Raw genomic sequence first — 18750 nt, 5'->3', positions numbered from 1 at the left:
TTGTGTAGTACATTTTATACATTGTCTGATTTTGTGTACTTCTTTTGTAACATTTGACACAAATAGTTTTTTCTTTATGCCATATTTACACGCTTTACATGTTGCACATGGGAAGAACCCCAACCAAGAATTATCTATTTCTTTAGATTTTATACTATCAGCTATCAAATGATTATGTGTTAAAACTTGTCTGAAATTTTTTGGTTTCTTAAACACTATCCTTGGCTGGGGTGGAAGGGATTGATTAAGTTTTATATCTCCTTTTAATATATCCCAATGTTTTTTGATAATACCCCCTATTTCTTTCGCTATTGGATTATATGTAGTTGAGAATACTATTTCATTATCCTCATTCTGTTTCCTTGACTTGCCCTCTAAAAGCATTGTCCTTGGGATTTTCTGGACCTTTTCTACAGTTTGTTTAATTAGGCCTTTATTGTAACCCCTTTCCTTAAATCTATTGCTCATAAAATTCAGCTGTTTATCTATATGTTTTTGTTCTGAACAGTTTCTCTTTACCCTACACATTTGACCTAAAGGTATATTTTGTATCCACCGAGGATGGTGGTTACTTGAGGGTATAACATAGTTATTCGAGTCGACTGATTTAAAGTGTGTTTTTGTATGTATTTTATTTTGTTTTATGTATATTTCAAGGTCTAAAAATGTTACACTTTCTGTACTAATTGTTGGGGTTAGCTCAATATTTAGATCATTTTCGTTTAGTCCACTTATAAATTGTGTCACTTCTTCCTTGGTACCTTTCCAAATGAATATAATATCGTCAATGTAGTGCCGCCACAGGAGCAAGTTCGCGCCCAGCTGTATGAGGGGGAGTATGTTGTGAATCTCCAAGGCCGGGGCCGGTATTACAAATTTACCGGCAATGCATACCTCCCAACTGTCCCTTTTTCGGAGGGACAGTCCCTCTTTTGACAGCTCAACCCGCAGTCCCTCATTTGTACTGGAAATTCCCTCTTTTCTGAACAGCCAGAAAAAGAAACAAAGTTTCTCACTTAATTGTCTTTTAGCAGAGAGCCCAGAACAGCTAACAGGTGCAAATAAGATACTTTGTAACAATTTTGAGACACAAAAACACAGTTTAGATAAGGAGAAATATTTTCAAACTTTCATAACCTGCCAAATTTTGTAAAACAAACATGGTAATTAGGGGGTGTGGCCACAGAAAGGGGTGTGGTCAACAAAATTGCTGCGCTACGTGCGGGAAAATTTTTTTTGTCCCTCTTTTTACTACCAAAATGTTGGGAGGTATGCAGCAATGTAGCTGCCGGTAAATTTGTAATACGATCAAAAGGAGCCCTTGGCCTGCCCCCAATCCCCTGCAACTTACCTTTTTTTTTTTTCCTCTTCTAGCGTCCACGGGTCTCTGTCGCCTGGCCCCGCCCCCTTTGACGTCACATCCCGCCCCTTTTGATGTCACGTCCCTCCCCTTTTGTGGCCCCGCCCCCAGCAGCCGGTAAAATTTTTTATAAAAGGTGGCAACCCTAACTATATTAGAAACATTTTAATTTTACACAGCCTGTCTATTTATATTTTATTCTTATTTTTATACAGAACAATTCCTTTAAATCATCAATGACAATGGGCAAAATCATAAAGTAATAACAAAAAGTCTGCGAATCCAGTAAATGTAACTTTTAACTCAGGCTTCTGTATGGCTGCCATTAGCCTTTCAAAACAAAAAAAAACACACTCCGCCTATGGTGGCAACGACCAAGAAAAATCCAACCTTGTATACCCTGACAAAATTATGCGCTGTAACAATGCGGCCTGCCGTGCCTTGCACAGACTACAACGTGTTTCAGATTGCTTGAGTGAAACTTGACGTGCCCGGCCCTGCTTTGGCTGCTACGTGCCGCGTCATTGCGTTTACATACGCTGTAGTCACGACGTCATAGTCTCATCTCGCAGGCGGTGACGAAACTGTGGGAGAATCGGTCTGCAAGAACTAAGGCTGGGCATTTAAACGGCGATGTGGGACTTTTGAAAAGTTATTCGGGCTTGTTATGAATATAATCGTGACTGTACCACGAAAAGTGAAACTATTATGCGGTATGGAGACTTATAGTCCTTTTGCAGCACAGTGCCCCGCGTGTAAAGGAAAGCAAATTTGGTTGCAGTGATAAAGTTTAGAACAGGTGCCATGCCATTTCATCTCAGGCTAGTGCAACCCGTTTATGTGTGCCGACTGGCAAGCCCATATGCCCAAGCACCCAGCGATGGCATTTCTCTGGTCTGTAACTCACTGGAGGATATTAACTCTTTATCGCTGTTGCGGATCGTCCGTCAACTCTCCGATATCTCCAGGCATGCTGAGGACATCCTCTCCAACATTCATTTTCAGGCGTCTGCTTTGGGGGATCGAAGTACCCGCTTGCAGAACAGGATTTCGTTTTTACAGCATATGATCAGCCACCTGGACCATAGAAGGGTTCCAGTTCGTAAGTAAATTAATCCGTTTCTTACTTTTTTTTGGTCTTTGTAGTTTGTTGTTAAACTTTTTTGTATGAACGTCCAGTTATACTTCACCAACCACTGAAATCATTTCTCAGAGTTAAAAAAATATATATGTTCCTACCCTAGCAATTCCTTGTATTCTATGTGTACTTTTAAAAAGCTCTGATGTTTGAATATCTGGAAATTTGCAATATTATTAAAATGTTTAGCAACACCTGTTATATTTTTCCTCTTACAATCTGTTGCAAGCAGTACATTAAAATAGGTTTATTGAAGTTAAACCAACAAGGTGTAGTTGTCTATAGGAATTTGACTGCCATTACAATTCAACATGGTTTTGAATTGAAGCACTGATGGTGTAAAATACAACATTGCTGCCAGTATACTTTGTCTCAGGACCCCTTTCTATGGACATATTTTCACAGGTGCTGAAAATTATTTTTGTTCAGTGAAACAATGGAGGGCAAGTCAACCCCAAATTAAAATTAAATTGGCTAAAGTCAGAAAACATAATTCTAAGCAACTTTACAATAAACATTTTGATACAAATTTTCAGTGCTTCTAATTGTTATTTGTAAAAACAATTGCTATTGAAAGCAGTATTTGCTTAACTCTGGTTGTTCCCCAGCAAAGGAGACAAAGGGGTTTGCCCTGAAACGTTGCACTGCACTCTGCAATAAACACTTGAAGTATTCCAGCAGACCTGTGTGCCATTGGATCTTTCTTCCTGACTATTGCTAGGAGGTGGCCGAACCTCCACCTGTGTGCACCAGGAATCTCTGAACCACCTTTTGGGCAGGGTCTGTGTGTGTGCAAGGTCCTACATACACCATTTGTGTTCCCCAGCAAAGACAGGTCTGTTAATGGTTAATAGACAAACACTGCTTTCAATAGCAATAAATATACAAATAATTTGAAAACCATAGAAACATTTTAATAAACGTATATCGCAAAGTTGCTTTGTTTTCTTTTTTTAGGCCAAATTTAAAAATGCATAATATGTTTGTTTCAGAAACAAGGAGTGGCCAATTTTATGGTTCACAAGCTATTGCTGAGCATCTTAGACATTATAATTTGGCAATAAACTGGAACCTACAGATTGCAATATATGGTATATGTATAATGTTGAACAACAGAATTGAAAATTAAATCAATGCACCCAACTGTGTGTTGCATAAGGAAGGAAAATATATCTTAATTTGCTCTAATGCTCACATAGTAATGCAGTTGTCTAAAATTGTTTGGAACAACACAGAACTTGGTAATCAATATAGAAGTTTATTAAATGCTTAATGATTTACAGAAGAAGCCAGGCTTCACTAGAGAAAATTTGTAAGGGTGATTAAAAAGAAATGCACATACAATAATTAACCCCCCCCTCCCAAAAAAAACCAACAGGAATCGTGCCAAAAATAGATAGGTGGGTAATGTGCATACAAAGTTAGCAGATAGTGTTTTGAGAATGTGCTAGCCAAAATAATGGATTATTTGCAATTAAAGAGATTTGTTGCATTTAATGGAAAAAGATGTATGTCTCTATAAAAATATCTTGAATAAAACAGCTCATATGTAAGACCGTGCTTCATGTAAATAAACCATTTTCATAATAATATACTTTTTTTAGTAGTATGTGCCATTGGGTAATCATAAATATATATATATCTTATTAGTAAATAATTTAGATTCACACATGACCGCTCATAAATCGGCACAATTAGCACCAGAGCTTCATAATCCAATCTGTAGTTTATATGATGGGCAAATCTCATTTTCTGCTTGTTGATTTGCAACAACCCCTAAGCTTCACTTCTCTTAACAAAATCCAAGATGGGAAACTCCTGCGTCAAATTTGAAGGCCTGGATCATTACTACTATAGAGTTGCTGAAATTTTAGGATGGTTCAAAAAGTTAATTATATAAAATATGGCATTTCTAGCCATATTCATTTTTAGAGCTTAGTTCACCATTCATCATGAGTGCCCTGCTAGTACTTTTGTTTTTGCTTAAATCCTGGGGATCTCACAGGTAATCCCTATAGTGAGTACCTACTAGTGTATTTTGAGGAATTATGAAGGGCACCAAGATTGCCAGGCAATGTGCCAAGCTGAGGGCCATCAACAGACAAAGTAAAGGGGAAATCAGATCAGATTTAGGTGGAAAGATGATTTTTTAGAATATTTTGTAAATTAAAAATGCAGATTAACAGTGTTATTTATTAGTTAACTGAATAGTTCACAAAATTCAAAACCATGTGTGACACTTTTTTTGTTTTTACATGAAGGTGACTCAGTAATAAATTTGGTATAAATAAATCTCTTTCTGGACTTTTTTTTTAATTAAGGCATAATCATAAAGCTAAATCTGGTTACCTTATATCCTAGTTGCTTATTCAGGTGTGGCAGTTCTGCTGTTGTTTTTCCGGTTTTGTGAATTATACCTCTTGACAATGTTGACATTAAATGTGCCTCAGCTTTGTGAGACTGACGAATAATGAGTGCTGTGTACCTAAATGTTACAGAAGATTTTCTAAACTCCATTTGTCTGATAACCCTGAATTAGCAACCTCTGCTCTTACAGGCTGAGTAATTTAGTACTTGCAATGCAAATTTGATAGATGCCAACTTATACTATCTACCATCTATTTTGTATGACATCAAGCCAAGACTGCTTTGTATGACATCACTATTTGAAACCTTAAATCTGTTACTTGGGAAGCATTGCTGTCCTAAACCTCAATGATTATTAAAACAATTAGGTTTTTCAAGAAAACCATTTGTTTCCCAATATGTATTATATGTGTTTTGCAAAAGGGTATTACTTTGCAATTCTGATGAATGCCAAATTGTGTTGTAGCCAATAATAATCAAATTGCGTCAGCAAAATACTTTACAGTCAAAGAGACACTTAGGGGTAGATTTATCAAAGGTCGAAGTGAATTTTCGAATTAAAAACTTCGAATTTCGAAGTAATTTTTGGGTACATCGACCATCGAATAGGCCAAATTCGACTTTGTACTGTCTCTTTAAAAATTTTGACTTCGACATTTCGCCACCTTAAAACTGCTGGATTACTGTTTAGCCTATGGGGGAACCTCCTATAACCTATATGAGCCGTTGCCTAAGTTTTGAGAAGCCCCATGTCAGATTTCAAAATTGAATATAAAAAAATCTGTTTGCTCTTTTGAGAAATGGATTTCATTGCAGAATTCTGCTGGAGCAGCATTATTAACTGATTCATTTTGAAAAAAATGTTTTTTCCATGACGGTATCCCTTTAAGACTTAGACATTTTGTGCATACTGCTGCTGAAAAAATGCCTTACCCTTTAAACAAAACAGGGATTGTTTGTCCATATATTGCAATATATTTAAGCTGGCCAACTAAGTCAGTCATCCCATATCTGGCCAGTCCTATGCTCAATTTTCATCTGATTCATTAAGAATTGTATTGCTTCATTATGCATTCTACAAAGGGACTAAGTTTTACCTGCAACTTACTAGCTGCTTTCAAAGTAAAACTCCCAAACTTGGCTGCCCTTTTATTAGACACCAGTGGGATCACCTGACTATAGCTGGGAAGGGTGGGAGCTACAACATGGAGCTGGTCACTGCTCCTGTATAACTATAACAAACAAGGGAAAGTTGTGCTCCCCACTAATTTTTAAAACCATTAGGCGTGGGTGCAATGAGGCTGTGGCCACAAAATACATATATACAAATACAAGAGTCCACTGCACTCAACCCATTATCAATATATTTAAGACATAGATATTTTGTGCATACTGCTACTTAAAAAATGCCTTACCCTTTAAACAAAACAGGGATTGTTTGTCCATATATTGTAATATATTTAAGCTGGCCAACTACGTCAAAGTCATCCCATATCTGGCCAGTCCTATGCTCAATTTTCATCTGATTCATTAAGAATTGTATTGCTTCATTATGCATTCTACAAAGGGACTAAGTTTTACATGCAGCTTACTAGCTGCTTTCAAAGTAAAACTCCAAAACTTGGCTGCCCTTTTATTAGACACCAGTTCTATTTCATAGTCGCTAATATTCAATCTCTGTAGCAGTATTGTTTATCCTCGTTTCTTTTGTTTTGTTGGCATTGATACGTGGTCCTGCAATTTCTGCTTCGTTTTGTAACCTTTCCAATTTTCCTTTCATTTCTATATACCTTTGAGACTATAAACATATGTCATCAGCAAATTCTAGATCTTCCAGTGTTTCTATCATGCTCCATCGTATTCCTCTTTTCTGTTCACTTAGAACTCTTTTCATTATGCTGTCCAATACCAACATAAATATTGTAGGAGACAGGACACAGCCTTGCTTCACCCCTTGTTACTTCAATGTAGTCTGACAGCTTACCTTCATGCAAAATGTGGCATTTAAAGCCATTGTACATTCTCTTTAGTAATGACAATTTTTCTAGGGATTGCATATTTTTCTATCGTGCTCCACATGAATCTTCTATTAAGGGAATCAAAGGCTCTTTCGAAGTCTAGAAATGTCAAGTATAGTGTAGCTCTCCATTCTGCACTTTGTTCTATAATTATTCTTAAGGTGTTTATAAGATTGACACGGCTACAATGTTTGCAGAAGCCAGCCTGTTCGGTGTTGGAGGTGATATATTTTTTGTTGAGTCTTCTTCTATGGTTTCATTTCCATATATTTCATCAGCATTTTGGTTCTCCCCTTGAGACAATATTTCTGAAAAGTGTTCTCTCCATCTTTCCAGTTGTTCTATCTCTGTTGTTAGGATTTGCCCATGTTTATCTTTGACTGGTTTAGATCTTCTAAAATTTTTGTTTGATAGTTTCCTAGTAATACTATAGAGCTCTACTACACACAACTTGTCTTTATTGTAATGTTATTGTTACATTTTTCTCTATTTGTCTTCTCCTCCCCCTGTAGTCCAGGAAGATGCTGTGATCCTTAACCCCCCCTCCCCTCTTAAACTGTTCCCAGTTTACAGTTAGCAGCCATCTAACTGCCTAACCAACCTTGGTGAAAGAAATATTCTCCGACTTACTGGTTTGATCATTGTATGGAAGGTTTCCATCAGTTTTGGAATAAAATACAGCAAAATCTACATACACGTGTCAGTCCAGTTGAGTTCAACTGTCTGTGGAAATCTGCTAATAACAGTGAGTTGTGTCCTCTAAAGGTCCTGGCCCAGAACTATCACTAAGGACAGTAGGTTGAAACAGAACAAGCGCCTTTATGTCTCCTTTTAGCTCAGCCTCCTCTGCTCTTTGTGCTTGTTCATCTATCCAAATTCTTTGGTCTCTTCTTATTCCTTTCTTGATTTGTCTGTTTACTTTTTTTTTTTTATATTCCAGTTTTGCTTTTTGTTGTCTTGTTTGTGTCACGGTCGGCACCCAAAATCCAGAACCGATTCCAAGCAACCTGGTCTCGGATCCTATAATTGCTCAAGGGATTGATTAACCCTTTCAGTTTGACCATTAGTCTGAGGGTGATATGCAGTAGAAAATGATAATTCAATCCCAACCAAAGAGCAGAATGCTCGCCAAAATGTAGAAACATATTGTACCCCTTTGTCATCACGCCAGCGCGCATGCACCAACAAATAAGGAAGATGTACGCCCTACTAACCTAGACCTTGGAGGAAGAGGAGCGGCAGCGTGGCGAGCTTCACCGCCGAAGGGGTGGCAGGCGTCCCTGCCGACCCCCTCTAACTGCTAGACCACCAGGGTGAGTAACTGTTGTTACAGTTTGGCTTTGATTAACTTTATTTTTAAGTTGTTTCCTGGTTTGTATATTTTCCCATGTATTGGGCTATCCATTCTTTGTTCAAGGGTTCTCTATACCCCTAGTTCAGCAGCTGTTATATTATTAGGAATACCTTTGACCTTCGATCTCTTCCATATCCTCCAGATGAAGTTGCGTTGAATAGAAATCATTTGATAAGCAATCGTATTCATCGACCAGCACATTATGCCGGTGGACTGCCTCAGTCATTTTGGTTTCCAATTGCGCTGTTCGTTGACCCAGATCAGTGATGTTTGCTTGCAACCTGGTTACTGCCTTACTGACTGCATCAGTCACAGTAGCAGAAATTTTTGAATAATGTAGCTGTGGCGCCATCTTGGGAGTTGTCTCCATTATGCCGTGTCGAAGTGCGTTGCAAATGCTGGTCTCGTTTTCTATAATTTGGAGGCATCTTCAAGCGATTAGGACCTTCTTGCTTCGATTAAAGTAAGATCTGTGCTCATCTGTCGGCTTATATTAGCAATAGAAAAGCCCCCTGCCGGAGCTACCGCAAAAGACGTCCGCCTCCTACATTGCGCACATGCGCCCCACCTGCTTAGAGATTTTTATCTGTACAAATGAAAAATCACCATAAAACGATATATATTTGGTATTGGCACATTCAGGAGACATAGGACTTTCCATATCTACTGTGTTCTCATACATAAAATAAATTATATTTGACATATGTGAGTGTACTATGTGAAACATGATTTTTTTTCATTATATTAGACACTTAGAAGCGTATATCTTTTTACAGAAGTGAAATTCCAAAATTGTAGCATATTTTGAAAGCTCAGGTTGTCCAGGATATATTGTTTTCCTGGGTAAACTAACCCCCCCCCCCCCCCAGGAAAAGCTCTTAAAGTGAAAGAGTACAAAATGTCTAAAACTGCTTGGCAGAAGATGTTTGCATTTAGGATAAAGCGGCTGGCAGGGAAAGGGTTAATTCAGAATGCACGAACAATACATATATACACAAAACCACCCTCTGAGCTATTTAACGTTTCAAGATAACTACTATTGAATTGCTGTAATATGCAGACACTGCACTGTCCAGGGTGGAAACACTTTGGGGGTTATTTATTAATGGTCAAATTATAGAGTTTTTCTTTTTATACCTCGAATAAACCCATTACTCGAATGGTTTCTCACACTCTGGGGGAGGATTAACATTTTTAAGATGGTGTATCTGCCATGATTTCTATACATGTTCCACAACTCACCTACTCCTATTCCGAAGAGTTTCTTTAAGACTGTCCATCAAATTGTGGTAAGGTTTATATGGGGAGGTAAAAAGCCCAGGTTGGCATGGCGGAAACTTACCCCCGCCACGAAAGATGGGGGACTAGGCTTGCCAGATTTATATCTCTACTATCTAGCCAGTCAAATGTTAAATGGTGGTTCGTACCTGATCCCTATAACCCCAATACAACGTTACAAGCGCTGGCTGTGGGGTCATGGGAGGGACTCGTAACAACCCCAAGGAAGGCCTGGAATTTGACACTCAAGCTGTATCCAAAGAGTTCCCCCATCATAACACCCAATGTCCCGTTGTGGGCCAACTCCCGTCTTCCCCAATTCCATAAATTCCCAGATTTTCTCTACTGGCCACGTAAACACATTAGGCGATTACAGGATGTGCTAGATGGTGCCAAGCTTGGCTCATATGAGTTCTTTAAAGAAAAACTTGCGGAGCCCAATCTATCTCAATTTAGGTATTTCCAACTGCGGCAAGTATTTCTAGCACAATTTGGAGGATCTGAAATACAAACCTCACAACCACAATTTGAAACTGTGCTATGGTCTCTACCATAACCAAACTTACATCCACCTTATATAAAACCTTGCTACAAACGTGCCCCCCCATTTAAGGCAGCATATCAAAATGGCTAGCTGACATCCCAGACCTCGAAGATGAGGAGTGGGAGGAAGGTTATAGTCATCTTTACTTTATACGCGACAAATTAGTTCAATTTAAATGGCTTCATCAATTCTATATCACCCCTGTGCGATTAAAAGCCATGGGAAATAAGAAACAAAGAAAAAAGGACCGCTACTACTCCCCACAGGTACTCTTCCAGGTGCTCTGTCAAGCAGTATCCGACTGCTAAGCATACAATAGGTTCAGGAACAAATAGACGGCACTTCCGGAAAAGATTTATTGGGGTTGCTGCTGTATCCTAACGCGTTTCGGGAGTTAATCCCTTAGTCATATCTATGACTAAGGGATTAACTCCCGAAACGCGTTAGGATACAGCAGCAACCCCAATAAATCTTTTCCGGAAGTGCCGTCTATTTGTTCCTGAACCTATTGTATACATGGGAAATAATCCAACTGCAAGATGTCATAGGGGTGGGGCTGAAGGGGCCACCTTTTTACACATGGCTTGGTCGTGTCCACCAGTCTCCACGTTTTGGACCGAAGTCATGGATATCTTAGCAGATAAATTAGATTTCCCTAGGCTGCTGGCCCTCACAGGTGTGCATATTGGGAGTCATAGATGAAATCATATATACTAATCATGCCAGAGTTAGATACCGAACACTCTTGTACTATGCTAAGAAAGTAATTGCTATGGCATGGATGGGTCCCCAACCGCCCACGGTACAAAACTGGATAACGTTGGTGAATCAGAATCTGCCTCTCATTAAGCTCATCTTACTAGCCAGAGGCTCACTGAAAAGATTTGAGAAAATATGGAGTCCATGGTGGGAAGCGGGACTTGGGGGTCAGGGCTCCCGAACATGAACAGAAACGTTTATTTATACTGTAAAAGGCAGAGATCCATAATTCTATTTAATACCTGATGTTACTGTCCAATATGTTGATTGGAATCTTGGAGGCAACATTTACATCTCACTGTACGACTGTTTGAACTGTGTTTTCATTCTTGAGTGTATCAATTAAATTACTAAACGAATTGGTATGTAAACGTTTTAGTCCAAGCTCTGTAATGGTAACTCAACTGCATTTATGGCATATACTTTGTTTTATGTTTAATGTGTTATAAAATAATAAAATTTTACCTTTAAAACATTTTTTTTTAAATAAATTCATATTAAGGCGAAAACTGTAATTGCTCACATTGATCGAGTTTTCAAGCGAAACCCTCAGAAAAAACATGAACATCATGAAGGCTATTAACATCTTCAAATGGTTCAAGGGACCTCTGCCATTGATTCCTACATATAAATTGAATGGATGGCAGTGCACACTACTAAAAATAAACAGAAGTCTACCTAGCCTGATTATCGCAGGCAGTGCGTGAGATTAATATAATTAACTTGAAACAGCAAAAACAGAATACCTTTTCTTGCACACTGTAGATTACTTCAATTATAATAATTTATTATGGATTGATTAATTAGAATATATTAATAGAAGTTTTTTAATAGTTGAACAAAATAGTAAAATTAATTATATATTAAGTATCAAATTTCATATAGATATATATAGATATACACACATCAATTAATGATGCATTAATTCGTCATTTCACATTGCATACCAACAAATTAATTTGTGTTGTCTGATACGGCATTTGAATACATTGTCTTTTATGTTAAAAGTAAATTTACGACTAGTGGGGATATTGGAGCTTTAGTTCTTTATGCAATAAATCTGAATAAAGCGAGTAAATTTTTCTGCTCCATACATATCCACTATCTGTTACTGGCAGCTACATAGCTTGGGAGTGAAATGTTACGTTGTTAAAGTTCATGTCCGCGTTTTTGTTAAATTATTTAGTTGAAACATAAAGTTGAACAGTGTATTACGGAGCTTTGCAATTTTAACTAGCGCTTTCTGTCCTTCAGCTCCTAGCTTTAAACAATTGTGAGTTTGAATTTAAATCCGTTTTTATATCCACATGCAAACATCAATAGTTGGAGTATACTTTACCACCTCAACATTGTGGCAAATACTTTTCACGCAGCGGCTGTAAACTGGAACTCTCAAGCCGGTCCATGGTGAAATATAGAGGAACGGGTTAATAATTAACTTGTGCAGTGTTGCTTTTCTTATCTTTTATCACACGCTTTGTTTTCTCCAATGCATTGCGATTTGTATTATACTAGCTAGCAAATGTCATTCATATCATAAATACAATACCATTTATTTGCCATACGAGTGGTTCCTAATATTGTTTAATACTTTATTTTAAACAAATAAGATTTAAACATTCTACAGGAATACTCCAAATTTACTATTGTCATTTTAGACCAGTGGGACAAAGAGTGTTAAGCTCATACATCCATCTTAACTCTTTTTTCAACAGTATGTTGTCTATTTCTCCTCCTCTGATACCCAGAGAAACATGTTCTATTCCGAACATCTTTAAATCTTTAGTACTTCCACCATGCATATTTTTGAAGTGTCTTGCTACCGAACTTTTTTGTGACTCTCGTTTTATGTCACTAATATGTTCCAAGACTCTCTCCTGTTGACCTTTTTGTTTTTCCAACGTAACGCAGAGGACATCCACATTCTATAACATAAATGACACCCTCCATTTGGCAATTAACTAACTATTTTAGTATATTATTTAGTAAACTATTTTATTATTTTGCAGGTGTGTAAACTTGTTAAATTTTTTCACATATTTGCAACATTTACAGTGTCCACATTTGAACATTCCTTTTTCCGGTCATGGGAGCCATGTTACTGCTTTTTCACAGTTCTTATTTACAAAATGGCTTACAAACGTTTGAGGAATTGCTCAGTGGTAACAGTTTGTAGTGACTGTCGCCACCCTGCAATCCTCTAGTTAACCAGTTCAGGTGCTTACAGAAATACGCAAGTAATTAAAATTCCATTTTTATTTCACTCATTTAAAAAGCAGACAACGCTGCCAACTACACCCCACACAACACTGAAAATCCATTTCAGGGAAGCTGGACCATGTCGTGCGTATTTCTGTAAGCACCTGAACTGGTTAACTAGAGGATTGCAGGGTGGCGACAGTCACTACAAACTGTTACCACTGAGCAATTCCTCAAACGTTTGTTGGCTATTGATACAATATTTAACCTGCGGGTGTGTTGATACTTTGTAGCACTTGGTTTTTGTTACTCAACTAAATTAATTTACAAAATGGCTTGATTGATTCCTACATGATTTGACAGGTTTACTGCCCCAAATGCCAAATGTGTTTGGGATGCCAGTGCCCACTAATGATTATATTTAATGTCCTTAGAGCAGTAACCATTGAATCTTACTGTGGTACCAAAATCCACTGCTTACATTTTAAACTAAATTTGCTAAATTATCTTGGACTCCATGCTTCAAAGTACCATCAGTTTTTTCATTTTCAGATCGCCTAATTAGAAATTCAATTTTTCTGTGAGATTGATGGGTCTCTGGCTGGCAATAAGCTAGTTGGAAGGTAAAAGAAGGCTTGAGCCACACATACACAACGTGGTCATTCTTTCTTTAGAACAGAGACTTTATAGACCTTTAACCAGCTTAGCTGCCCATGAACTCTGTCTAATTCAATAAGACCAACAGACCTTAGTTTAAAACGCAGTCGTTTAAGCGTCAGTGTATGAAAAGCTTTGGCAAAATATAGATCTAATGCAACCCCGTTGTCCAAGTTCTTACTCATTTCACCATGAAAAACAATTAAATTTGCTATCGTTTACAAAAGCCAAAACATCTATCCTTTATAAAACCAAAAGTGTAGATAGATGCAATCAAAAGCATACAATCAAAGAGGAAGGGAAATATCTAGACAGAAAGATGAGGGTAATGGGTGCTGCAATTTGCAGTGGCTTAAGTTTAATTTTGAAGACATTGAGGTTAAATTATCTACAGAATAGTATAGGGATGAAGTTCCAGATGTAAGGAACAGCAAGAAAGGTTTAAGGAAGGATACAAAATTAGACGTGGATGGTATAAACAGGTGGTGGCTCTGCAAGTAAAGGAGGAATTTGCAAAATTTGCTGCATTTATCTCAAACAATTACTTACAAACTTATTAAGGGTAAAACACCCTAAATATGAACGTCGGGTTTTCTGAACAATTTGATGCCCAGTATGCATACATTTACCACAGTATTTGTGGCCTGTGAGAACCCTAAACTAAAAATAGTTCATATGAGTTCTTTTGGCTGCCAACTCAGCTTCTGCATAGAACGCGCCCTACTTGTGTATTAGGTGACAGTATATTCCCCTTTTAAGAAAGGAACATCATTGCAAAACAAATCTTTTGTGGTTCAATAGAAGTGTTGGTGTTGAGGTGGGTAAGAAAACATGCTGTTAACACACTCAAGTTATCTGGAACAGCCAAAGCGTTTATCAGGTACAAGGACTCCAATAAATCATGCAAAAAGACAAGCTAAAATTGTTATGGAAAAGGGTATTGCAGCAAACAATAAAAAGCATTGCAGGTACTCTTTCTATTTATGCTGATAATTCAAAATTGTGCAGAAATATAGGTTCTATGCAGGATTCTGACACTCAGTAAACTGGAAAATGAGGTTCAATGTTGATAAATGCAAGTTGGCAAAAATAATATAAATGCAAGTTATACACTAAATGGCAGTGTGTTGGGAGTTTCATTATCTAGGGGTTTTTGTAGATAAGCTGTCTAATTTCGGGCCGTGCCATTTTGTGGCCACTAAAGCAAATAAAGTATTGTCTTGCATAAAAAAGGCATACATTCAAGGGATAAAGATATAATTTAGCCTCTTTATAGGTTCCTTGTAGGCCTCAGCAGGCAGTGCAGTTTTGAGCTCCAGTCCTGGATATAAATGCGCTAGAGAGAGTTCAGAGACGTGCAACCAAACTGGTTGGAGGGATGGAAGATTTAAATTATGATGGTAGACTGTCACGGTTGGGGTTGTTTTATTTGGAAAAAAGGCACTTGTGAGGGGACATAATTACACTTTACAAGTATATTAGAGGACATTATAGACAAATACCAGGGGACCTTTTTACCCATAAAGAGGATAACTGCACCAGAGGCTGTCCCTTCAGACTAGAGGAAAATAACTTTCATTTGAAGTAGCGTAGGTAGTTCTTCACAGTGAGGGAAGTGAGGTTATGTTGTTGTGATCGGTGTTGTTGTGATGGTAATGTTCATGCTTTTAAAGTGGACCTGTCATCCAGACACAAAAAGCAGTATAATAAAACTCCTTTTCAAATTAAACATGAAAACCTTTATATATGTTTTAAGCTCAATCTGAGCTGTCAATCAAATATTGTCTGCCCTTCCTCTATGCCTTAGGCATAGTGGCGGGCAGACAATTACTTTTACTTGCCATTCAGCACTTCCTAGATGTCACTGCTCTCCACACATTCCCCCATTCTCTTCACCATTTAGTTGTGTAGCCAGGGCATTGACATCAGGTCAACCATTCTGGTGCACAAACAGATTTTGAGATGATTGTTGTGTATTTTATAGTGTCATTTGTTTTTGTTAAACGGTCACACAGATTGGCCTTTTCGATTAATGCTTCACCAGTAGTAATGGCATGCAATCTTAACTCCTTAACTTCCTTAGTTTTCTTATCAAAAACACTGTCAGCTATAAAAATTTTCATTAAATCCCATGAATCTTTACATTCCTGTGGAATTTCATATGGTCCCCCATGGTTTTTAATATAATTTATTAACCACATGCTGACATTTTCTCCCTTATTGCTTTTATCAACAACTGCAGCCATTATATAGAAAAAAATGCTAATAAGAAATAATTTAAAAAAAACAATGTTCTTACCAACCCTTGAGGTTCACGGTCACTGGTGTCCAGACCACAGTCCTAGGTTCGAACCTTCCTTCCTTTCAGGGCTCCACAGGGCTTGCAGGCTCTTGGGCCACTTCTTCTGGTCACTAGTCACGCAACCAAAATGTTGTGTATTTTATAGATATATCCAAGTATCCGTATAGTGTTATGAAATGTAGAATCCGCAATTTACCACAGCCATGTAAAGGATGCAACCAAGGTTTCCAGAGATGAAACAATTTAGATTATCCAGCCCAGAGACAGCAAATTATACAGAGATCTTTCAAAATGTGCCCACAGCTTATACGTCCTTCCTTCTATCTCTCCCTCTTCTTTTTCCCAATCCTTCTCTTTCTCCTTCCCTCTGCTTCACTTCCTCTTCTCCTCTCCTTCCCTTTCTCTTCAGTCAAAGACCAACTCCATTGTTATACTGTTTCTATGCCATTGACCAAAATGGGGAATGGTTCTGATTGGCTGATGACAAGTTAAACAGGAAAACCAGCTAATTTCTTTAGATGTCCCTTTTACCAATAACAACTGTACAAACAGTTCCTCTTTGAAATGTAAAAGACCCTCTCCAGATGGTCTCTCGGGTTGTGTCCCACCTATCTAACAAAGCATCATATCTTATTTTTGCATTTTATTACAAGACGGGATGGGTCATAAAAACTCAGGACATATACTAGCTAAATGGGGGTTAATTGCAATCCTTTGAAGTAGACAAGAAATGTGTATTCATATATACATAGGTCTGCATATATTACTACACTGATGCAAGGCCTGTCTTAATTAGTATCCACAAAATGACTCCTGCCTGTTTGCTATAATTATGAATTCCCAGACTGAAGGAAACAAGATTCAAATAATTTATATAGTGTAATTAAAGTTCATTTTGCTTGACTAATGTGATAAAATAGGATTTTGAATAATTTTTTTGGGTGACTGGTCCCCTTTAAGAGTGGCTTTGATGATTTCTTGGACAAGCATAATATCCAAGGCTATTGTGATACTAAAATCTATAGCTAGTATTGATATGGGTATGTATAATTTATGTGTGGGTATGGAGGGGTCAGTTTCAGTATGTGTATGTATGGATGCTTGGTTTCATTTGGAGCGGTTGAACTTGATGGACTTTGGTCTTTTTTCAACCTGATTTAACTAAGTAACAATATATTTAAACCAATATGGATCTTTTTACACAAAACCATCAAACTGCAAAGATATGGTAAAAACATGTAATGAACAACATTGCAGGGATAAAAATGCAAAAAATAATTAACTGATCTGAGTGATTATGAGTTGGACTGAATACCTGATCCAATTGTTATGCTGCAACATAAACATTTTAGGTAAAAAAACAAAAGATAATTGGTAAATTTAACTATTTAAAAATAAAGTTTTGTGTATGCACATGTGTACACTTGTAAAAGTTGAGACAGTTGTGTGCATGTAAGTTTGCAAAAAATGCGTCCCCCCCAAAAAAAGAGCACAAATAGTAAAATGCAGACTTAAAGGACCAGTAACATAAATTTTTTTTTAAAAAAAATTAGTTAGTATATATCGAAAAATAAACACCAAAACAAAATAAACTTTTAAATTGCAAGTCTTTATTAAAAAATAACTTACTATAACTCCACTTCCGTTCTTCTTGAGAAAAGGCGAAAGGGCGACCATCCATTCTGCAGCAGTTGATTCCTTCTCCCTGGCTATCTCTCCTGGCCGCTCTGCTCTGCCGGCAAGATGGGGCAGCACTTCTAAGCGATGCACATGTTGTATTCTCCAGCCGACGTCGACATTGCCTGCCAGTTGCTCCCCACTTTCCAGCATTGCTCCTCTGTCTCTCCCTCACTTTTTTTTTTTCCCCGCACCTTGCAGCTTCTTGCCTTGCTGCTCGACAAGCCTGGCTCCAGGAGAGAGCTGCAGTCATGCCCTGCACCTGCCGCCCTGACATTTGCTCGTCTGCCTGCAGAGGCTGCTGAAGGGAAAAGTCCTTGTTGCAAATTGCCAGATTTGCCGCCTTCTTCCTACGCTGCCTACACTGCTCCGGCGGGGCAGCGCAGTGCGGGGGCTGGGGGTGCGGGAAGAAAATTAAACATAGTGCTTGAGTTCAATACATCGCAGTTACACTAATGCGCTTTCAACTTTCATTTATAGACTCTGTATTCGCTCCCAAACCCTGTTTATTTACAGCATAAAATACCCATTGACAGAAGGCATGGAATAGAGTTTGAATAAAGTTGCACACATCTGTGTCAGTAGATACAATGCTGTGCGCGCTCTTACCCTCACCCCCAGCCCTCGCACAGCGCTGCCCGCCGGAGCAGTGTAGGCAGCGTGGGAAGAAGAAGGCAAATCTGGCAATTTGCAACAAGGAATTTTCCCTTCAGTAGCCTCTGCGGGCAGACGAGCAAATGTCAGGGCAGCAGGTGCAGGGCATGACTGCAGTTCTCTCCTGGAGCCGGGCTTGTCGAGCAGCAAGGCAAGAAGCTGCAAGGTGCGAGGGAAACAAAAAAAGTCAGGGAGAGACAGAGGAGCAATGTTGGGAAGTGGGGAGCAACTGGCAGGCAATGGCGACGTCGGCTGGAGGATACAACATGTGCATCGCTTAGAGGTGCTGCCCCATCTTGCCAGCAGAGCGGCCAGGAAGGAGGAATCAACTGCTGCAGAATGGATGGTCGCCCTTTTCTCAAGAAGAACGGAAGTGGAGTTTCAGTAAGTTATTTTTTAATAAAGACTTTGCAATTTAAAAGTTAATTGTTTGTGTTGGTGTT

At 38.3% G+C, this 18750-nt stretch overlaps 1 protein-coding gene across 4 annotated transcripts in view; it reads left to right on the top strand.

The window, feature by feature from the left end:
• The first annotated feature begins 1550 nt into the window (after window positions 1-1550).
• The window catches only part of LOC108716149 (NHS-like protein 1), a 138852-nt gene continuing 121652 nt past the window's right edge, over window positions 1551-18750 (top strand). For 2 of the 4 annotated variants that reach the window (XM_041562834.1, XM_041562833.1), the window contains exon 1: window positions 1554-2462. In XM_041562834.1, coding sequence (XP_041418768.1) covers window positions 2165-2462 — 298 coding nt within the window. In that variant the 5' untranslated portion in view covers window positions 1554-2164. Of the gene's footprint in view, window positions 2463-8054; window positions 8197-18750 lie in introns of all 4 variants that reach the window. The other 2 variants (XM_041562835.1, XM_041562836.1) reach the window with 2 other exon arrangements.

Source organism: Xenopus laevis, chromosome 5L (genome assembly GCF_017654675.1).
Source record: "Xenopus laevis strain J_2021 chromosome 5L, Xenopus_laevis_v10.1, whole genome shotgun sequence".
NCBI lineage: Eukaryota > Metazoa > Chordata > Amphibia > Anura > Pipidae > Xenopus > Xenopus laevis.
This window is presented reverse-complemented; position numbering and strand designations above follow the sequence as displayed.